The sequence below is a fragment of the Canis lupus genome, chromosome 4 (genome assembly GCF_011100685.1).
Source record: "Canis lupus familiaris isolate Mischka breed German Shepherd chromosome 4, alternate assembly UU_Cfam_GSD_1.0, whole genome shotgun sequence".
Classification (NCBI taxonomy): Eukaryota; Metazoa; Chordata; class Mammalia; order Carnivora; family Canidae; genus Canis; species Canis lupus.
In genome coordinates, this window is record NC_049225.1 from 53,704,248 (window position 1) to 53,727,717 (window position 23,470).

The 23,470-nt window shown below is 43.8% G+C and overlaps 2 protein-coding genes across 7 annotated transcripts in view; one reads left to right on the plus strand and one right to left on the minus strand.

Moving 5' to 3' along the window:
* Positions 1–23,470, minus strand: part of CYFIP2 (cytoplasmic FMR1 interacting protein 2) — a 123,983-nt gene that overhangs the window by 47,924 nt on the left and 52,589 nt on the right. For all 6 annotated transcript variants that reach the window (XM_038534920.1, XM_038534922.1, XM_038534923.1 and 3 more), the window contains 7 exons: positions 22,697–22,853; positions 22,066–22,162; positions 18,780–18,856; positions 15,817–15,925; positions 13,647–13,766; positions 7,815–8,014; positions 5,914–6,001 (listed from right to left, as the gene is read on the minus strand). In XM_038534920.1, the coding sequence (XP_038390848.1) occupies positions 5,914–6,001; positions 7,815–8,014; positions 13,647–13,766; positions 15,817–15,925; positions 18,780–18,856; positions 22,066–22,162; positions 22,697–22,853 (848 nt within the window). The remainder of the gene's footprint in view (positions 1–5,913; positions 6,002–7,814; positions 8,015–13,646; positions 13,767–15,816; positions 15,926–18,779; positions 18,857–22,065; positions 22,163–22,696; positions 22,854–23,470) is intronic.
* FNDC9 (fibronectin type III domain containing 9) lies at positions 840–5,778 on the plus strand. The gene is made up of 2 exons (XM_038534924.1): positions 840–1,142; positions 3,173–5,778. The coding sequence occupies exon 2, from the start codon at positions 3,180–3,182 to the stop codon at positions 3,891–3,893; it is 714 nt and encodes a 237-aa protein (XP_038390852.1). The 5' UTR covers positions 840–1,142; positions 3,173–3,179; the 3' UTR covers positions 3,894–5,778.

Here is a 23,470-nt window from a genome sequence, read left to right on the forward strand (position 1 = left end):
GGAAGGGGTGCCCGTATCAGTTTTCCAAAGCCATTGTAACAAATTAGCATAAATATGGTGTCTTCATATTGTACTATCTCACAGTTCTGGAGGCTGGAGGCCTGAACTCAAGGTGCTGGCAGGGCCACTCTCCCTCTGAGTGCTCTAAGGGAGACTCCTTCTTCGCATCTTCTAGCTCTGGGTGGTGCCTTGGTGCTCCTTAGTTATGACAGCATCCTTCCAACCTCTGCCTCTGTCTTTACATGACCTCTTCTTTTTGTGTCCCTCTGCATGTAAATCTCCCTCTCCTTTCTCTTATAAAGATACCAGTCATTGGATTTATGGCTCCACTTAAATCTAGGATGATGTCATTTCAAGATCCTTAACTAATTAAGTCTATAAAGACCCTATTTCCGAGTAAGGTCACACTCTGAGGTTCTGGGTAGTCCAGAATTTTGGTGGGACACTCAAATCAACCCAGCACAAATGCTGTGATGGTTCAGCAAGCCTGACCTGGGAGGTACTCCTGCTTTCCATCTGCCATCTCCATCTAGCCCAAGTCTGTAGCTTTACAGATGATGGAATTGAGGCCCAGAGGATAAAAAGCTCTTGACCACTGTCATGAGACTAGAAAATGCCACAGGAGATAAAAATGAAGAAAGAAGATGATGTAGAGGTGGGATGGCTTGGGATAAAATTACTATTTTAATTGTAGGATAACTGAGAAGGGCGTCTTTGCATTTGGCCATTGTCCAAAGAGGGTCTAGATGGGGCAAAAAATGATCACCAGCCAATTAGAGAGAAAATTTGGCAGCCTTGGAAGAATCAGTCCCATTCTGAGGATCGGTTTGCCGGAGACTGTTTGCCTTTTTTTGGCCAAAGGAATGAGAGCTCCTCTCAGTGGGCAAAAGCCTTTCCAGACTGGTCCCTGAAAGCATCGTGCGTACAGATGCCTGCTGGTTGCCATGGTGAATGATGCTGATCTGAAGAAATGAATAATGTGAGCGTTGGGGGCGACAGTGGGATTACTCAGACAGTGGCGAGAGAGGCATCAAGGAGAGCCCAGAGCAGAGGAGGCGAGAAGGCTCCATTCCTTCAGCTTTGGTCCACTCTGTCTCTGCCTCTGCAGACTGCGTTCTAACCAGACCCACCGCGAGCATCAGGTAAGGGACATACATGGCTCTTCTTGGAAATGGAAATGGTTTTTCCTTTCACACTCTTCTTGGAGGAGGGCCAGGCAATGGTAATATGAATAGCTAAAAATAGGGGGAATTTAGAAACAGAAGCAGAGAAAGAAAAGCAAATAAGGAAGCTTGATCTGGTCCCAAAAGCTGAGGATGCTGCTACAGTGTCTTGCCAGAAAGCTCTTAAAAATGTCTGCTGTAGAGAACTCAGTCTGCAGAGCCAGCCAGCAGCAGATGCAAAGCAAACAGAACAAAAAATTCATGACAATAAAACGGGATTCCTGATCACCCCTGATGGAAGGGTTGTACAAAGGCCATTGCCTCTTATTATAAGTAATGAATTAAACTCTTTTCATTGTGGTCAGAAGCGTTTACAAGGATGTGTGGGGTGGTGTGGGTGGGGGAGGTCATGAGAAAGGACAATGACGAAGGGAACGTAAACGTCTCCTTTGCAATGACCTTCCCGGGAGGGATCTGAGCACACCTGTCTTGTCTCTTTTATTATTCACTATGTTTCTGGGATGAAATTTCCAACCAAACAGAAGGGAACTATTCCCCTTCCTGAACATGTCAGTTCACTGTCATCCTTAGAGAAGAAAAACCAGGATTGAAAAATCGCTCAGTGCATCTCTCTGCAACCCACCTCCTCTAGGAACACAGGCATGAAAATAGAAGGTCAGAGGGAAGCAGGAAGGGGAGAGAGCAGCTTGTGATAGAAATCAGTTTGGCTTCACATCCAATTCAGGTTCAGATCTGGTTGATGGGTTTTTACTGGGTCATTAAAATCTAAAACGAAGGCTTCTGTATTTCACATGAGACAGGAAGGGCAGAGAACAGGGCTGGGTGAGACCCGTATGTGAACATACACAGGTTGAATGAATATGGCTGTCCCTGAATTTTAAATCAGGGGAAATTCACTGGAGAGGAAGCTCTCTGTCTCTCAAAGAGATAGCATTTAAGAGAAACTAAAAAGCTTGAAGATGGTGCTCTCTTATCAAAGCGGGAGGGCTGGTAGTCTAAAGAGGGCTCATTTGATTTGTGGAAAAACAGCAACTAGGTCTTAGTACCACCTCATTTTGCAATAATGTTCTGCAACTAAACCCAGAAGCCTTGCATTTGGAAATCTAGCAGTTAAGTGGCTTTGAGTCTACTTACTAGCCAAGTGACCTGAGATTGCTCATCTGTAAAATGGGGATCTAGCTCAGAGGGTGTGATGAAGATTAAAGGGAATGTATTACAGTATGTGAGCATCTAGCATGACACATACGAGATGTGACACAGCCACCACTCACTAACTGTTGTTGATTAGTATCATTATTAACACTCATAGTACCAGAGACATTAAATAGTAGCAGCTATGCTGGCATTAGGAGCTGACTGTCTTGACCTATACAACTGATTTTCTGGGTACCTTCGGCTTTGAACAAACAAACAGAGAAACAAAACATGAGCAGAGGCTTTGGGGAGAAATCAGCTGCCAAGAAGTGATGACGCAAATCTCCTCTTTCATGGGCAACAGAACTGGGAGGCTAAAAAGCAGTGGGCAGAATGTTCTAGATGGCTGAGCACTTGGAGCAGAAGCAGAAGGTCCAGAAGGGATACTGTAGGGGATATAACTGTCTGACTCGGAGGGAACAGAGCTGTGGTGACTAATATGGGCATGTGGTCTGATTTCTTTTACTGCCTTTCTTCGTTTTTTAAGGGGTTGGAAACACTGTTGTACCTAAAGGATCTGAGCTAGGGCAGGATGAACCTGGGGGATATGGGTGCACCTTTCTCAGGCCTGAAGGCCACAGGCTTTGATATGAGACAGCCCCGATTTGAACTTTTGTTCTGTTATTTCTTAGCTACGCCTTTGCTGAGTAATGTAACCTCTTGACGTCCACTTCTTTGTAAAACAGGGGCAATGTCAGTCCCCATCTTGAATGTTCACTAAATGGTGGTTATGAATATTGCAACTAAATACTTAAACAAGGGGATGTCATTTTTCACTTTGATTCTGGTTCTAGAATCAGGATGAACATCGAGGTTGGGAACGTTTCTTATACAGGAGCCATCATTTCCTGGTCATCCTCAGAGCCCTGCCTGGAGGACTATTACCATATTATGTACAGGCCCAACTGGAACAGCATCTTCTCCGGCTATCTTCGCTACAGCTTCCATCACGAGGAGAAAGTGCCTCGAACAATCAGTTCTGTGGTGCTGGAACACCTCGCCCCTTCTACTCTCTACTTCCTGTGTATCAGCTGCAAGAAGGCTGCCTTCCCCTATAGGCACTACTGCACCATGTTCCATACCCTGGATAAGAGCCCACTGGCTGCTGGAAGTTCCCTAGTAGACCCCCAAATCTCCCTGTGGGTGTTGATGGCCATTCTGCTGGCTTGCTTCACAGCCGTCTTAGCTTTCATTTGCCTCCAGTTCTGGTGCATCCGTTGTCATGAGCCTCGATGGTCCTACAGAGCCGGCCACATGGAGGAAGCCAATGGGTTGGTGAGATGGCCAGAGGAGGCCCCGGCTCTTGGTCAGAGAGAGGAAGACCTGCAGGGGCTCCCCCTGGTGGAAATGCCACGCAAGAACTCCGGAGCTGAAGCCGAACCAGAAGCTGAAGGTGAAGCCGACCAGGATGATGCAGCTGACGAGGACGCTGCCAATCAGGATGTCCCTGATGTGGGTGCCTTACTGAGGGGCGGTGGTGATCATCCTGCCATACTGCCTCATTTTAGGGAGTGAGAGGTAGTATGGAGGAGGCAACCTATACTGTGTAGCTTAAAGCCCTCCATATAGTAGATCTTTGGTAAAAATGTGTCTCTAGACTACTCACTGGCCTCCCCTCAACTGTCTGTGCTCTTGTGGATCATCCTGGTTGGATGAATGTCCTGTGACAAAGCTTCTCAAGCTAAAAAGCATATACCCCCAAGGTATGCCAAAGGAGAAACATGGCATCTCTTAGGTGTGTCCATTTAGGGGAGCCCAGTTAGGAACTAAAAACATTACTTTAACGTTAAAACAAACATGAATATATCATGGCAAAGAAAGCAAAATTTGCATGGCTTAAATAAAATACAATACTTCGAGGAAACTTTTGAGTTGAAGATGGGCTCTGCAGGTTATGCTTCCAATCAGCTGAGGCAGATGTCTAGTCTCCTCTGCTCTTGGGGAAGGGGGTTATTTTGGAAAGGTTGAGAAGCCTTGCTCTAGAGTGTTTTCCAGCTTTCAGGCAACCACATACCACCTCATACCCCACCTCCATTTTGTTTAAACCATAGACTATCTTTACTATTATTAACAATATTTTTCTTTAAATGGACTCATTTTTAAAACTTAAACTTACTTTAAAAGATAGGCTTATAAGACTCCATAAATTAAAACCAGCACCTTCCTGCTCTAAGTAGTAGCGACATAGGAATAAATATAATAAAAACAAAATCATATTAAGTTTGACTTAGATCCTATTGCTTACTAAAAACTCTGAACTTAAGGTCTGCTCTCTTAGCTTTGACAAAAAGGAAAATGGGAAAGCAGAAGGTATCGAAGGCATATTAGCATCAACGTAAAAATGTGTCTTTCTCCAATTATAATTACAAGGCTTGAAAGAGATTTGAAAAGGGAGGTGTTGTTCTTACTTTGTGAGTCAGTGTTTTTCAGTGACACATCTGTGAATTATTCAAAATGCTGGCTCTGAGTGTCCTGTGATTTGAGAAAGTTGCCTTGAGCAGACTGGTTGTCCTGGACCAGAGGACACCTGCACTGTCCCAGCATCATCCTAAGACCTTCTAAGCCCACCAGTAGGCCCAAGTGGTAGGAGCTCACTGATTCACCACACTTCCCAATCTTGGGCTCCCCAACCTTTTCTCATATGTATTCAGTCAGTTCTTCTTTAAAGTGTATCTGTGCTTACTTTTTGAAAATCGGGTCAAAGGTGGCCATTTCTAGTCCATCACAAAGAAAAATGTTGGTTTTGTTATTGTTGGCAAGTTTTACTCTTGCAGTGGCATTCTTCCCTTTCAAACCCACAGGGTAAGAAAGGCATCTCCTACATACATCACATGTTGGTGAGACTTAGTGAACACTGCCCCCGTCCCCACCATGGGTGTAGAAATTTGTGGAGGGTAATGATGTCTGTTTTAATCTCTGATATATCCCTAGCATGCAGAATCTAGCCCAATGTCTGGCCTACTGTGGGCGCTTAATAAATGTCTGTTTAATGAATGACAAAGGACTGAAAGTCTAGAACAGGGCTTCCTCTGGGAGGCCTGGTTAGTGTCAGGATGCGTATTATGAACAAAGCAGCAAAGAGATGGGAGAAGACCTGCTTCTTGACTCTAGCTCCAAAAATCTGGGATTTCTTTCAAAACTCCACCTTCCCAATTGCTTCCTGTCTGCAAATTCCTCACCTTTCTGGAACCCAAATCCCAGAATCACAGGACCATATTGCAGTGAATCAACTGAGCAACAGGAGACAGGATGAAGATGAGAAGCCCCACATACCTACTTTTCCGCTCACCTCAGTGAAATTGCCCCCAAACAATTCCCACCCAGGAACTACTCCCCTACCAGGTCTGCACTCACCCTCACCCTTGCTAGTTGTGCACAAATAAAGATGAATATACTCGCAGTTGTTTCTGCCTGGATCTCACTGCTGCCTCTCTAATCTCCATACCATTTTACTTTTATGATTTGGGGAACACTTTTTCTATTTGCTTTTGTTGACAAGTCCTCTTAGGAATAGGACGCAGGCAAGACTACTCACCTTGGATCCATAGAGGTAATAAGGCTGAACGTTGGCGGGTTTATCTCTTTGCGGTTCTTGGGTGAAAGGAATGGCAGTTCGAACAAAACTAGTAGAGGAATAGAGAGGGGGCAGGAATTAACCAGGTCCTAGGGCATTCTTCATGGGACGCAACCTAGCCAGAGCCCTTCCTGACCAGGTACAAGCAAACTGTTTCTAGGTGGTTGTCTATAAAGATACTAAACTCTTATCATACACTCCCATTCATTTACCTACTGTCTCCCTTCCCTAATGGGAAAACTGTAGTCCAGATTCTCAAGCTAGACTCTGGGCTATGGCTGCTCACGAGAATAGTAGGCAACCAAGAGACAATTGGCTGGGCCTGAAAATGGCCTTCTTTGGGGCTCCAGATCCTTCCCTCCACCCCCAGTTTGGCTTCTTACAAGCAGGGTTCCACAAGCTCTTTCTATAAAGGCCCAGATAGGAAGTATTCCCAGCTTTGCAAGCCAGATGGTCTCTGTCACCATTACTCAGCTCTGCCGATAGTGTGAAAGCACCCATAAACAATTGTAGATGAATGAGCATGGCTGGGTTCCAATAAAACTTTACGAATTTCAAATGATTTTCACTTGTCATCAAACTATAATTCTTCTTTGGATTTTTTTCCCCAACCATTCAAAAATGTCAATAGCATTCTTTATGCGTGGGTTATATAGAAACAGTTGGCAACAAGATGTGGCTTGTGGGCGATAGCTTGCAGACCTCTGCTCAAGAGGATTAAAAGTCCCAAATCTTTACAGAACCAGAAGCGTGTCTTGCTAAGTGTGTGGATTCATGTTCATCTGTGGTTTCCTCCCAGACCCTTCAATTCATTCAACACATACTTATTTAATACTGGCTGTAAGCCAGGCTCTGAGGGTACAGAGAGGACCTGTAAACACATACATGTTTGTATAACCTAACGGACTTGTTTTGTGCGTGAATACATCTCCTCTCTTCTGTCAGGTTTTGAACCTCTGTGATGATAAGGGATAAGGTCTTCTCCTCACCTTGGTGCTCGATACAGGGCTGTGTACACCTTGCAGGAGACATATGCCACTTCATCACACATACATGTGCCTATTCTGCATGAATGTATTCGTGTATATGGATGTCCTCATAAAAGCACCATCTGAGGGACACCTGGATGGCTCAGTGGTTGAGCATCTGCCTTCAGCTCAGGGCATGATCCTGGGGTCTGGGGATTGAGTCCCACATCGGGCCCCCTGAAAGGCACCTGCATCTCCCTCTGCCTGTGTCTCTGCCTCCTCTGTGTGTGTGTGTCTCTCATGAATAAATAAATAAATTTTTTTTTAAAAAGTATCATCTGATCATAAAGCACCATGCTTAATCCTATCTTGGCCTGTGGAGTAGTGCACAGCGCGGCTCCTGCTTCCTTCCAGCTCCTATATTATCTTTCATGGCACCATTCCCCATCCCATCTGTTACACCCTCACTGAGCTCTCCACTCCTTGGAGATTTTGCCCGGGATATTCTTCTCCCGTTTCTTCACTTTTTTTATTCCTACTCATCCTTCACATCTCTACTCAAGCATGACTTCTCAGAGGAGGAAGCCTCTCTTGAGGTTCCCGTCACTTCCCAGGCTGGATCAGGTGGTGGTGTTTTCTCGCTCATGACTGGGGTTTTCCTCCATCTCCAAATTCACTCTTTCTGACAGTACATTTATCAGGGGACCGTCGGATTGCCTGCCTTGTCCTCTGGCCTGAGGGCTGGGAGAGGAGACTTGCTCACGCGGCAGCCCCGGCTCTGCGCAGAGCCTCCAGCCAGGAGGGACTGACTACTGCGGGAAGGACCCGCTTCCCCGGCCCGCAGCCCGTGCCCCGTGCCCTCGCCCTTCGCCCTTCGCCCAGGCACTCCCTTACCGGTTGGTGGACCCATTGTAGCAGTAGTTGGGGAGGAAGTCGAAGTTCAGCTCCCAGAAGACGTGGAGGGTGATGCGGCCGTAGGGGGCAGACACGTTGTGATTGGCCTCCCGGAACATGGCGTCGAAGCTGTCCAGGGTCATGTGCTTACACAGCAGCCGGTGCGTGAGCCGGTTGATCTCCAGCAGCCACTCCAGCTCCTGCCAGAGAGAGCCCACGGCCGCTGAGGGCGTATACGCACACTTCACGCGCACACTGTAATCTGACGGCCCCCTTCGTGCGGGGGAGAGGCCCTCACACAACCTCCCACTGCTGACGTGGAGACGGGGCACGCGACCACGCGCCCTTCTTCAGAGGACGAGTCCCCAGCCTGGGCCGAGGGAAGCTGCACAGGCGCTCTGGGAAGGCTCCACAGACCGGGGGCAAACCCGGTCAGTCCCCCTTGGGTGGAAGCAGGCCTGCTTGCTTTCCAGTCTCCGTACTGGGGAGGAAGAAGCCTGCGTCTCAGCGCTACGGGCAAACAAAAGGAAGGTGCGCCAGCCTACCACCAGGGGCTGTACCTCCACCGATCAGAAGTGCGGGTTACCGCTTGCTAAGTGCTGCCTGTTAGCCAAGACCACATGAAACTACTGGTTTTCTAGCTTAAATACCATCAGCTATTAATTAGTAGTTTCATGTGATTCACTGTATCATATGCCAAACAGTATCCTAAGCACTTTATGTGTCTTAACTCATTTCATGTTCAAAAACCCCTATAAGGTCACCGTTACAGTTGTCCCTACTTTATGCCTAGAGAAACTGAGGTTTTGAGAAGTTCAATCACTTGACTCCAAATTCAGGAAGTTGGGCTCTGATGTCCATATTCTTAACCACCATACACTGTAGAAATTTTACAAATAGCCGGGGACAGAATGCCCCCTCCTTTGGATTCCTCCTGTGTCTCCCACTCAAGGGCTGGACACATGTTGGCAAAGGTGCAGTTGAAAGCCATGGACCAAGGACTCATGTGAGTGGTGGGCCCTGACTGCTTGAAACCCTACCTTTGGGCAGAGAATGGGAGCAAAGTGGCCAATACGCAGACACAACAGGTCACTGCATTTGCTGGCAAGTAAAAGGAGACTGAAACCCTTTGGGCTGGCTCTCGTCCTTAGTGCTGCTATGAAAAAGGATCAAAGCACAGCCTTGTGCAGAGAGAGAGGGCATGCCTCTTCGTAATTCTCTAGGACGCTCCCGTATTATTGTGGTTAAGCCTTCTTTTGAGATGGGTATGATAGCCCCTGTCTTATAGAGGGGACAAATGAGGCTCAGAGGGTGAAGTGATTTGCCCAAGGTCACACAGGGAATACAGAACATGGTTTAGTGTGTGATCCTGGGCCCCTGGGACATGGCTTCCTGGAATAAAGGAGCAATTTGCTAAGAAATCACTTTGAAAAGTAATGATAGTTTGACAATATAAAGACTCAAGGAACACTGGCAAGGGCAGGTCACCAGAGGGTGGCCAGGAGGCAGGACAGCTTTAGGGGCTAGGATGTGGAGCTCAGGTTGGTCACAGGATGCAACCTCACACCACTGAATCGATCTTATTCTCATCAGCCACAAGGTGTCCCTAAGGCTGGCTGGGGTCCAGAGTGTGGCCAGGTGGAGGCCCCAGACCATGCTTCCAATTTTGGAGCTCTGTCTTTCTGCAACTGAGATTCTATGGATCTAAATTGGGGGTGTGGAATTGGATCGGAGCTTGCAAACTTAAATGGCTGTATAGGCCAGCCCAGCTCAGGGAAGAGGGACAGGCAGGAGCAGGAGGGATTCCTGAGGCTGGGCTGCCTGTGGCAAAATGTCTGTCTGGACAGGGTAGTCTGCTACTCAACTCCATATAGGTGTGCTGCCTTCTCAAAATGGGCTCAGTGATGATAGACCTCATCATCTTTCAAAAGAAGGTCAAAATCTGGATTTTAATTCTGGAATGACAGCTGGAAGAATCAGTTTCCAGTCACTGTGCACCATGAAGTTAATGAAGGGCAGAAACACAGAATCACCTCTCTGCTTCTGTCTCTTAGGGCCTAGCCAGCTGGACTATTAATTTTGTTCCCATTCATTTAGGATGGGTAAAAAAATAAATAAATCAAATAAATGGAGTAAGCACTAATGATTTTATTTCTAAGCTCATCAAGTCCCTCAGCACACTGAGGTGCCATGTTACCAGGAAGATAATTGCAAATGAAAAACTTGGGGATAATTTCTGTTCTAATGTTCTGCGATTTTAACAGTCTCACGAATGTGTGGCGGTGTTTACAAGGGAGACCAAAGGAGAGAGGAGTTCTCAGCGCTGCTGATGTGGGGCTGCTGGAAATGTAGGCCCACCTCTTCTGCCATGCAAAAGTAGCAAGGTTTTTGTTATGTAACCCAAGCCCTGTTTTGGCATCAGCCACGTTCTTCTGGCCTTTAAATCATAGAGGGCACTTGGCTCTAGGATGCAGAGCTCAGTGCAGCAGGCTTGGTGGTTTAAAAGGCCACGTGAGTGGTGTAGGTGTCTCTGAGAGGGTCTCGGTTTTCTATAGTAAAGCTGGTTTACGGAGGGCAACGTAGAGAAGCAGAGCTGGGGAAATAAAACACCTAATGGGGCAAATGGAGAGGAAAGAGCTCTTGGATGGGAACCAGAAAACCTGAGTGTCAGCCACCCTGGACTGCTGACTAGCTCTGTGGTCCCAGGTAGGCAGGAAGAATGGGGGTCTCGAAGTCGGGTGCAGTGAAGTGTGGAAGGCCATACAGAGGAATGAAGTACCCCAGTGAGGCAAGCTGAAGAGAGCAGAGCCCGGCTGATGGGATAGTCTAATCATTTCTAGACAATTGTTGCCATCTGGAAAGGCTGGTGTGATGTTGCCAAAGCTTCTGCAGTTTTATTCAAATTCTTCCAAATGTTAAATGTTGGCTCAAAATTTCAAATGTGCTCTGCAGCCTAAACAAAACACAGCCTGCAAGCTGCCAGCCCTCAAATTCAGCATAGGATCTCTCCGAGAGTCTATTTGCTCAACTGTGTAGGATGAGGATGGCTGACTTAAGAAATCTCTGCCACCCGCCCAGCTTGGCATTGAGCCGCTTTCTCATCTCAGAACAGAGCTTCTAAGGTGGAGGGAAGGGCTGAATGGAGCAGATTCCTCAGGCTGTTTCTCACAAGAGGCAGAGCTTTCCAGCCAAGGCCAGTAGGGGCCTCCTGACCCCACAGGAGGGAGCATCCCTGGGGTCTCCTCTTCATGGGCTTTACAGGGAGTGGCCACTCTTCTGGGGGCTGCTGGCCTCACCTGATAAACACCAGCTTTCGCTGCTTGTTTTGACTGTTCTCAGCTAAAAGAACATTCAGTGCCTTTGAAGGGATGGGAAGAGGCCATGGACACCCACACACACCCCAAACCAGTTTTTCCATGAGATATGTTCATTCATTACTGGATAACTAGAAGATACAGATAAACAACAAAGATGAAAACAAAAAAATCCCACCACTTGGAGATAATCACTGCTAACATTCTGGCATAAATGTTATTTATTTCCTTTCCTTTCCTTACCATTTATTTCCCTCTTTTTTTTTTTTTAAGAAAAGTTTATTTCTTAAAATAGATCTCCCAGAAGAACACGTGCTATATTATAGTTTCCTAAAGTAACTGACCCAGGACTTAGGTGGGCAGTTGGGGGCAAGTCTCCATAGGAAATGCTGCTAAAAATTCACCCTGAGAATGTCTCATTGTAGCTCCAAATTTCTATGCTTCTCTCATTCTCTTTTCTTTTTTTTCCTCATCTTTTTATTAAGTACAAGGAACTATGCAAAGCTCTTCCTAGGCAGTAAAGAGTCATCCTTAAAAAATGCTATTCTGTAAATTCTAATATTCCTCCATCATGTAGATGGGGAAACGGGCTTATACACATTAAGCAACTTGCCAATATTGCCAGCTAGTAAGTAGCAGGGCCAGGACTGGGACCCCAGGTCTTTCTGACTCTAGAATCCTTGTCCCTAGTCACTTTTTAAAACCATTCTGTCCACTTAAAAAACAAAACGTTTTTATTTTGAAATAATTACTTTTCTGTAAGTGAAAAAGCAGAATTCCTGCATATCCTTGACCCAATTTCCCTAATGCTAACATCTTATATAACCATAACATAATCATTAAATGCAGGAAATTAACATTGGTCCAATTCTAGTAACTGAATGACACACTTATTCAGATGTCACCAGATTCTCCAAGAGGCTCCTTTTTTCTGTTATGTGTTTCCATTTGGAATCTCACTTTGCTTTTAGTTGTCATATCTTCTTAATCTTTTTTTCAATCACTAACATTTTTCAGTCTTTGTCTTTTATGCTCTGATGCTTTTGGAAAGTATTGTTCGCATTTGTTTTTTTTGAATGCCATTTGATTGGGGTTTATCTGATATTTTCTCATGATCAGATTGAGAATATGCATTTCGGCAATAATATCACAGAAGATACATAACAGGGGTTAATGAATAAATATTATTACCAGTGCGTGTCCCCATTGTAAAGTTACTAATCTTCCCTTTGGAAGATTAGTAAATATCTTGAAGGAGATAGTTTGAGATGATGCAAGAATTCTGCTTCTTAGTTTTTTTTAAATTTCTGAGTAGTTTAAAAAATTGTGGCCAAATATATATAACATAAAACTTACCACTGTAACCATTGTTAAATGTATAGTTCTGTGGCATTAAGTACGTTCACATTACTGTGTAACCATCACTACCATCCATCTTCAGAACTTAATTTCCCTCAACCGTAACTCCTTACTCATTAAACGCCAATTCCCTAAGTCCTTGGTAATCACCATCCCACTTTCTTGTCTCTATGAATGTGACTGTTCTAGAGACCTCGTGATAAGAGGAACCATAAAATATTCTTCTCAAAGGTCTGCCTACTAATTTTAGCATCCTTTGGTAGATTTTGCCCACAATGGTCATGTGGCATTCTGATGGTGACTTTCTATTTCTTGCATTCCTTCTACTTATCTGCTTTTGAAAGCATTAAAGTCTTCCTTTGATTCACTTCAGGACTGGTAGATCAAGTTCATCCTAATTCTTGGAGAGGAAGAGTTAGCAGAGAGTAACTCAAATTGCTGTTTAATAGAAGGGAACAGGACTATTCCATACTTGTGCATCAGGATCAAGACACAGTTTGCAGGTCCCAGTGCAAAAATGGAAATGTGGGGCCCCGGGGATCCCTGGGTGGCTCAGCGGTTTGGCACCTGCCTTTGGCCCAGGGCGCGATCCTGGAGTCCCAGGATCAAGTCCCACGTCAGGCTCCCGGCATGGAGCCTGCTTCTCCCTCCTCCTGTGTCTCTGCCTCTCTCTCTCTCTCTCTCTCTCTCTCATAAATAAATAAATAAATCTTAAGGAAAAAAAATAAAGTATTAAAAAAAAAAGGAAATGTGGGACCCTTGTTAAAAAGTTATTAAGAATTTCAAGATGGCAAGAGCAGAGCATTAAACCAAGCAGAGTCCTTCTGGGCCCTATACTACTGCACACCTATGATGCCCGCCCTTTGTGCAACCGTCTCTAACTTCTCAGGACCACCCCTATACTTGCTCACCTGTGTAGAAGCCCAAAGGACAAGCAATTGTGCCCTAGTTTTGTCCATCTCAGAGATCTCAGGGCAATCAGGAGGTAAGATCATTTCATTCTTTTTAAGTCTTTTTTTTTCTCTTGCTCTAATCAAGTTGGGAAAGAGACTCCCTGCTTCTCTTTAACTAGCTCAGTACTAGGCTAACAACACCTCAAATTAGGCTTCAAGTCTAAGGAATCCCAGACCAGAACTCTCACAGGCCCCCAGTTTCTTACCACAATGGAAGTCAGGTCCTCACTCTCAAAGCGGCTGATGGCCTGGTCCAAGGATTTATACATGGCGGCAGAGATGCGCTGGGTAATGAGTCTGTTCAAGTCAATTGATCTACCCAACAACTGCATGGAAGAGACAGAGAGAAAATTTACTTAAGGTTCTCACAGGTACATGACAACTAAATGCAATGTACTGATAGGAAATTGGATTAAAAGCATAAAGGACATTACAAGGACAAATGGGAACTCTATGCAGAAAACAGTATTGTTAAATTTCCTGAATTTGGTTATTCTATTTTGATTATGAGAGAATGTCTTCTTAGGAGATACATGTTGAGGTATCCATTGGTAAAATGTCATGACATCTGCAACTTACTCTCAAATGGCTGAGAAAAAGTAAATATATTTAAAATGTATATATTTTAATGTTACATATATGTATTTTATGTTATTTACATATTTATTTACGATTTATGTATTTATTATTTGTATACTATTTACTATATTTGCTATATTTATAGTATATATACTATATACTACTCATACATTTATATACTATTTATGTACTTTTTACATGTGTGTTTATATATTTATACACATACATGTGTATTTACATGTATATAAATACACACACATTCATATACTGCACTTTTCTAGGTGCCCAAAGATTATTCTTAACTATTTTTTAATGTATTTGCAAGAGAGAAAAATATGTATATAAGAAAGTGAAGCAACTAGTAAAAAATAGTAACATGAATATGTCTCTAGAATATATATATATATATATAAATATATATATATATGTTCATTGTGTTATTTTTTCAACTTTCCTGTAAGTTTGAAATATATAAAAATTTGAGGAAAAATATAATTCACCCAGACCGTAGGAAAAGGCTCAGCATAGGCTTGGGACCCCATGCAATGCTGACATCCTAAATTTAGCTATGAGGTCTTTCCCACATGAGTCCTGTGCCCCACTTCAGTCACCAGAGAAGGGCAGCTCCCTAGCAGGCCTCCTGTGTGCCTTTATGGGGATCAGCACAGAAGCACAAGAATCAAGGGCTGATTACAAGATGGAAAACAGAACTTACACTAATTTCCATTGGGGCACACACATGTGGGCATTATCACAGATGCTATGCAAATAACAATAAACATTTACTGAGTACCTGCTATGTGCACTGTGCTTTGCTAGTCACCCAAGGGTTATTCTTAACAATTTTACTTTTCTTCTATTTCTCTTTTGGGAGATTTTCTACCAACTAAGACCCCTGGCAGCCACCTTGTACACACATCAAGCCTTCGGTGTTGAAAGTCCTGTAGCTAATTCTGGTCACATCAGTAACTGATTGCTATAATTTCCTGAGAGGCCAGAAGAAGAGCACTGAATTCCTGCTGTTGGCAGAGGTGAAGATGTTCTTTTTTCTCTCCTAATTCTCCATTTCCCTTTGATTTATCACAGCAGTGAAAATGTCCAGGGTAAGCCTTTCCTCTTCATTGGGGCACTTCTCAGCCATGTCCCTTCCCCTGGGTGGGTCTTGCCGACAAACACTGTGGCCCACCTACTAAACATAGAGGTCATGGCATAAAGGCTGTGCCACCACCGCTTGGCCAAAGGGGGGCTTAGGAGTTGGGCAGCTGCAGCATCTTGTATTTTGCCTGCCTGGCTCATGTTAACATTTTTAAGCATGGATATGTTTCTGAGCTCCTGGCAGCATTTATTTCCTCTCCATCTGGGGTCAAATGTGAATAGAAACCAACTCCATAGCAACAAACTGTAATTTCTAGCGTGGGTTTAGCTGACACGCTCCATTTCAAAGCATGAAGCAGCCTGCCTTCACTTATATCAGCATTCGGGCCCCACTCAAGAACAGATTTACTTATTTCTTAGCTGCAATCCTGATGGAAGGGAGTGAGCCATGGCTATGACAAGAGAACCAAGGCTTTGGTGACCACAACTCCTGAGAGATGAGCTGCAAGGGGGACTGAGAAGCCCAGAACTTGAACCACAGGATGCCAACACCTCTTTATTGCCTGTAAGATTCTAAGGCTGTGCTATACCCATGTTCAGAAGGAGGGTGGAGAGTATGCAGTCCTGACTTCCAATCTCCCCACTAACTTCACGGCTATCTTCTAGCCCAATCCAACTCCCTTCTGGCTTTCTTTGCCATACCTGGACATGTCTCTGCTTCAGCAGCGTTTCGTAGCGGTTGGATGGTGGGTACGGGATGATGACTCCGTAATTCTTACATTCAGCCCTAAAGCGTTTATCCAACAAGACGCTGCAAGGGATAGAAGTTACATAAATCCAGTAAACATGACCATGGATGGTTTTTTATCTCCCAGCCATATCTATTTCAGACCACAGGATCTGCTCAGGAAGCGCTAGCTGATATATTTTGAATATAGCTGTTTTCAGCTTTTTAGCCACATAAGCTCAACATGAAGCACAATTTCTAAGTTAAAGACAAGCAACACAGAAGTTGAGCCATTTCCCTCTTTTATTCATTTACCAAAAAAGCAATTGAGTGCGTGCTTGCCATATCCCAGGGAACATTCTGGTACTGGGGACACGAAGTTCCTGTCCCCATGGAACTGACTTCTAATGAAGAGAGATTGTAACTAAATAAACAAAGGAATAAAATAATTTCAGGTGAGAGAAAATAACGCACCATATTTAGGGCTTATCAGGGACACACACACCTGTACATGGTCATTTTTAATCTCAAGACACCTTCTGAGTTAGATGTATTACTATTACTTTTCACACCGAGTTACATGTTGCAGAGTAATAGTGTTCTGAAGATGATAAAACAGGATCATTTGGTGCTAGGAGGTCAGGGAAAGCCTCTCTAAAGCAATTTTGCTGGATGGGCACCTACATGCTAAAAATGTTAAGATCTGGGGGGAAGAGTGTTTCTGGCAGAGGAAAAGAAAGCTGGTTAGGATGGATAAAGGACAGGGCATGCTGGGGAGCATGACACAAAAATGGATTTATAAAGTTAACCTAGGGGCTAGATCATGTGGGATGACATCAGCCACAGTAAAGAAGTTAGCTGTTTTCTAGATGTCACTGGCAGCCACTGCCAGTGGCTTTAGGTAGGCAAGTGACATAACATAATCTACACTTTGCAACAGAGAGAACAGCCACTAGCTCTACAGGAGCCCACCAGCCACCTGCAATGTGGTGGGTCCAAGCTGAAATGTGCTAGAAGTATAAAGTACACACTAGACTTTGAACACTTAAGAAGAAACAAGAAAACTGTCTCTTTAATAATTTTTTATATTGATTTCATGTCAAAACTGTATTTTAGATATACTGGATTATATAAAATACATGATTCAAATTCATTTCACCTGTTTTTCTTTCTTTTTAAAAATATAGCTACTAAAAAATTCAAAATGACACTTGTGGCTCACATTTGTGGTTACACTATATTCCTAATGGACAGCACTGACCTACATCATCATTCTTCCCCTCCTGTGTTTTCTTGGACTCTCTCAATATCTCTCAAACTCCCCCAGCCTCCCATATATTTGGAAACCACTGATCTTACAGGGGGTAGTATAGATTAAGGGGTATTTTTCAGATAAGAATATTCTGTAAACTAAATTATATGAAGGACCCAAGGGTTTGACAAGTCTGAGTTTGTGTAGATAGCATATTTGAAATGAAAATGATCTCAGGGGCAGCCCGGGTGGCTCAGCGGTTTGGTACCTGCCTTCAGCCCAGGGCCTGATCCTGGAGACTGGGATCAAGTCCCACGTTGGGCTCCCTGCATGGAGCCTACTTCTCCCACTGCCTGTGTCTCTGCCTTTCTCTCTCTCTGTGTCTCTCATGAATAAATAAATAAAACCTTAAAAAAAATGATCTCAGACACACTGGAGGTCCAGCTCACTGTTACAACTGCATCATATTCAACCCAGACACTTACTAAGTGACTACTCTGTGAAAGGCTATGTAATCTGTGCTTTCCCTGAAAGTACATGCTTTGTGTACTTCCCATCATCAAGAACCATTCACTTCATTTAATGCACATTCTGTGTTAACAGAAACTGGTGTGTTCTGCACGTCAACTCCTATTTGAAATATGTCAAGGCAATCTTAGCTGTCAAAAGCAAAATGAAGCAAATTCTCTTCATAGAAAGAAAAATAATTTATGACACTTAAGTCATTATTCTTGACATTATTGGTTGGTACATTTGGATTTCCAAAAGAAGGGAGATATTTATTTTGAGGTTTTTCTTGACCAGTACTGCTATGGGTTCTTGAAAGCCAGGAATTTACTAAATCAACACATACTGGCAATACCAACGAGCCTCCAATACTTAATATGTCTCTTACTGGACTTCTTCACTGCTCTCCTATGTGGCCTTTATATACTCATTCTTGCTCACCACCAATCCATTCCCCACATTTTTGTTTAGGACAGATTTTTAAGAATAAGATTTGAAACAGGTTCCCATTATACTTTTGAAATCCCAAGGTATTCTATTCCTCCTAGGTAGATGTCTACAAGCCCCATCCCCTGAGCCCTGCCTATCTCTCCAGCTTTATCATGTAACTTGCCTCCTCTTGTGGCCTGTGGACGAGGCATTTACATGTACTAATTCACATTAATTGTCTCAACTGCCCTATGGAGTAGGCATGCTGTCAATACAATACTTCTACTTCAGGGATTTTGCACAAGCAGTTCTTTTGCCTGCAATTTCCCGTCTCATCCTTTACTTAGTTTTACTTAATCCCTATCAGCTTCAGATAAGAATGCCAACATTACTTTCTCGGGATAGCCTTTCCAGTTCCTCATCTGAAAGACTAGTTCAGGTTTAACCATCATAGATTCACGTATTCCCATGAACTTTTCCTTTGCGGGGAGCATGCAACCTCCCTTATCACTGTGCTTTCATCAGTTTTTACTAAAGTCTGTTATCCCTACTAGTCTGTAAGCTCCATGAGGTACAGCACCAAATCTGCCTATTTCCTTTCTCCTACATTTCAGCACCCAGTCCAGGCCCAGGTAATCATTCATATTTCCTTAGGGGCTGAAGAAGAAGAGAGGTTTCACAACAGGAAACTATGTCTTACAGAGAGCAGTCTAAGAACATTTGTTCCTTACAGCCCTGGGATTCTCATACCTGCCAGCCATGGCTTTGTAGTAGGCAAAGATCTGGTCCGCCAGCTTGTAGACAAACTGGTCAAAGCACAAGTTCACCTGTGAAAGGGAAGCAAGAATGTCAGTGCTGTGCATCTAGCTTTATCACAGAAGCATAGGCAAATTGCAAGGGGCATCTGGGCTGTATTATGTGTTGTAGAGCAAGATACTTTGAATAGCAAAAAAAGAAGATTCTGTGGCTAAGTAAGTTAAGAAGTTTGGTCCCTTGCCCTCAAGGTCCTTAATTAGGTACAGAGAAGGCAAAGTTCAAAAAGCTGTTGAGGAACTGGCCTCTGCTTAGGTCCCCTCCTTGCAGTTCCAAGGTGGGAAGGCAAGATAGATCTTCATATCCTGCAATTATTCACATCAGCCCACCCTTCCTCTTCCCTGCTAGACCTTCTCATCTTTTCCTTTCATTTTATTTGTTACTTGCTTGACAAACGAAGAAATTGATGGTCCTCGGAAATTGAAAAAGATCTTTTTTTCAAACTTTGCTTGAAAACCTTTGTCTCTTAATGAATATGGGCTCAATTTGCCATCTCTGTGTCTGTCTCATCACATCGGTGGCAGATTGTGATGCTCAGGTGAGAAGTTCATGTCTGACACAGGATCAAAACCAAACCCTCCATTGATGGCAAGAAATAGCCAAGGGTGGGACCTTAATGAGATGGGGCTGTGGTGGTAGCAGAGCACCATGTGACTTCAAAGAGAACAGAGCATAATTAGGGGACTGATCTTCTAGTCTTCCTTCACCAAATTCTCAGCTCCATAAAGCTAATTCTTTATCTGAAGAGCTTCTGTATCTCTTACTTTATACCCTAGATGTTATCTTGAACATAAAACACAGAGCTGTGTGCAGTTTTGCCCTCAACTGCAGGTAAGGCCTCTGCTCTGGACTTATGCTTCAAGGGTCCCACCAGGTCTTCTTCCAGTTGAAGAACCTGCAGGGCTAAGGTAGAGGTGCCTACTCATACCCTAAGCTCTCCTTCTAGAACCAGCCTTTACTATCCTTGTCCCAAAAGCTCAAGCCCCTTCAGACCTGTCTGTAGTTTTCCCTGGTATTGTTCCTGAATGTGGATTGCATGGCAGGTGTAAGCACCCCTAGGGTTGAGGGTTAGCTAAGGGGCCATTGTTTGTGGGCAGTGGTGGCAGACAAAGCTTGGGTATCTACACACATGCACATGAGGCTCTTTGTAGTACAGAACAAAGTCTTCAGATGGGAAGAGAAAGGGGACAGCCCATAAGCTGGGAGGGGGGTCTCAATCTGTACTGACCCCATGCCCTCAAATGTTACCCAGGGCCTGGCTGTGTGCTTTCTTCATATTTAAGAATCTCACTTGGCCACATGACACTCTAGAATTCTTTTGCTTTCAACCTGTTGGAGAACACAACTATACAGGATCTTGTCAGAGCATGGGGTTGTCAAAGTTAAGATGCAACCAGTTCATTTGTCTCCTGGAATCTCTCTTCCTAAGTTTGAGCTCAGGAGAAGAGATCTGGGTTGGAGTCCATTAAGGTTTTCAACTCCCAAAGAAACTGGAGGGTAGAGAAAGCAAACAGTACCTCTCCTAGATTTTCTTTGAAATACATAAACTGTCAAACTAAGTTGGTGGTGGTGTTAATCCTAAAACACTCATGTCTTTCCTTTATAAACAAGAATGTTTTATATTTCTATGATATTTTTACCTAATTGGCCTCATTCTGTGTTTATATAGCCCCATGCAGTTAAGGAAGAACCCAGACTATCATTCCATTTCCCAGGAGGCAAAACTTAGAAATTTCAGTAGCCATCACTACTATTGGCCTCGTCCTTCCATGTGGCAGGATTGTACTTCCTTGCGCCTCTCCGTGAAGGTGATGCAGTCATGTGACTTGCTTTGACCAATGACATGTGTCATTTCCAGGTGGAAGTTTTGAAGTAGCAGTAACACTTCCTCCTGCCATGGCAATTAGTGAATGTTCCATGTGGGTCCTGACTCGCAGACTACATGGACCAGAGCCCACAACCAACCCATAAAAGAGAAATAAACCTTTGATTTCAAGGTACTAAGAATTTGTAATTATTTGTTACTGCAGCATAACCTAGCTTATCCTGACCATTACAGAAATAAAGCCATTGAGTGACTAATAATAAACAGCTTAATAGTTGAGATAAAGGTTACTTCAATCCTACCACTCTACCAAGTGACACTTTACACTGAGTGACCTTGGCATTATGATAACTGACCACTTTAAGTCTAAGACTAATCTGTAAAACAGATTAATAGTATATACCTCCTTAAATTGCTGTAAAGGTTATTTAAAAAGTTGTTTTAAAAGCAAATGGTGAATATATAATAACTGATAGGTGATATTGCTGTTATTATTATTAACAAAATGTTCCAACCATAAAAGATTCATTAGAATATTAATATTACCCATGCAGTTTTACCATTTGTTATCCCTTAATATATCTGAAAAAGAAAGACCATCATCTTGGTCTGGGTCCTTTTTGATGATCATGATTTGTTAAGATCACTCTCCATATAGTGAATGCTATTATAATAGCATTGTACGGGGACAGATGGTAGCTACACCTCTGGTGAGCACAGTTATGACGTACAGAATTGTAGAATCACTGTGTTGTACACCTGAAACTAATATAACATTGGGCATCAACTATACTGCAATTTTTTTTTTAAAGTCATAAAAAGAGATCATTCTCCAGAACAAGTCACTGATCCCACATTGCTATGGTCTGAATATGTGTGTCCCCCAAAATTCATATGTTGAGATCCTAACCCCCAAAAATATTAGGCTGTGGGGCCTTTGGGAAGTGATTAGGTCATGAAAGTAGACTCTTCATGAATGCGATTAGGGCTCTTGTAAGAGAGAAACTAGGGGCTCAGTCAGTTAAACTTTTTGATTTTGGCTCAGGTCATGATCTCAGGGTCGTGGGATCAAGCCCCCGAGTCTGGCTTTTTTTTTTTTTTTTTTTTTTTTCTCTCTCTCTCAAATAAAATCTTAAAAAAAAAAATTCTAAAAAGACCACAGAGAGCTCCCTCACCCCTTCCACTATGCATACAATGAAAAGTCTGTGACCCAGAAGGATGCCCTGATCTAGACATCTAGCCTCTACAACAGTATTTTTTATAAGCCAGTCTGTGGATTTTTGGTATAGCAGCCTGAATGGACTAAGACAGCCCACTTTGTGCCAAGAGCTACAGATTTAAAAAGTCCACATTGTTGGAATAAGATTATAGGAACAAAAGGAGATGCGGGTCACTTGCCTCAGCTTCAATCTCATCATACAGGAACTGCTTTTTAAACTTGGTCAGAGCATAGTAGGCGCTGTCATTGTACAGGTCCAAAGGGTAGAGGACGTACCTGAAGAGAGAAAAGCAGAGACCAGCAGCTTACTAATCAATCTGAAAGCAAGTGGATTGGGAAATATGAAGGTTTGGGTGAAAACATGAATAAGCTTGGGGTTAATATGAGGGAGCCTTCCAGCATTCTGAGGTTTCCAAATTGCCTTCGGAATGCCTTACTTTACAGTCTGCCTATAGAAATCAGAAGTCCATGATGTTAATAAATCCAAGGCCTGAAACAATTAGTCTGGGACCAAAAGAAATCAGGTGGCAGTTAAGGATATTAGCTTCCTGGTCCCCAGAGATGACTATCTTCCAAGCATAGCTGCCTGACACTGACAGAGCACAGGAAGGGCAGTTGGGCTGGTATAATCCTGAGCCTATCTGCAAGGCTGAGTCAAATCTGGTATGACCTGATCCTTGGCATGAGCGCTTTTCCTAGTGGGGCCACACTGTCTCATCTCGAAAGTTCTGGAAAGAACAGAGCTCCCTAGCAAACTGCCCTCCCTCTGCACCCTGGGAACCTCCTTGCTGACCCAATCCTGCCTCTTACTCCATCATGGAAGGTTCTTTGGTTTCCAGGATATGGTCTGTTAGAATCCAGGGCATGGACATCTCAATTGGGAACTGGATTCGCCGGCCCATGGTTAACTCCAGGAAGAATTCTCGGAACCAGAGCTGAGAGAGGTCACAACATTGCTGCAGGGCTTCTGAAAGCATTAAGGAAAGAGCAGTGGGTTATACAGAAGAAGCACCAAAAGATCTTTGTTCCTATTAACTTGGTTCTTATTGCTTTTGCTATTTCTACCACTATACTGGAGTACAGCAGGTACTCATAAATATGACCTAATCAGTAGATCCTGCTCTTTTACCTGAAGGTCAGTCTAATATCTACTTAGAAAACAGTATCTGTTAGACTCACAGTAGCAGCCCCATGGTGGAGGAGAGCAGTGACATTTTAAAGCTTTCGATGCCCCCATAATCTCCATCGTCCTCCTACAAGGCCAACCTGAAGACCCACAATCTTAGTGGAAAAAGTGTGCTTGCTATCCAAACATAGTGTCAAGCCAGCTCCCCAAGTGCCCGCTTTTCACTGCTCCTCGTCCCCTTGTACATAGTAATTCTGGTTTTTATCCACTTAGAAGCCTTGAGGGGCCCTGGTCTGTGCTCTAATGGAGATGTCTGGATTCGTTAAGGTTACTGTTCTAGTACCAACAAATGCATTACCACTCCTGGGTCTCTGGAGGCTGCTGTCCTTCCCCCTGCCCTGTCCCACCTGCAGAGGTGTCCTGCTAATGGGAGAACAGGACTGGGGGACACGGCTTGG

Coding starts and splice junctions, on each gene's coding strand:
- FNDC9 (XM_038534924.1), top strand. CDS start 3,180: ATGAACATCGAGGTTGGGAACGTTTCTTATACAGGAGCCATCATTTCC.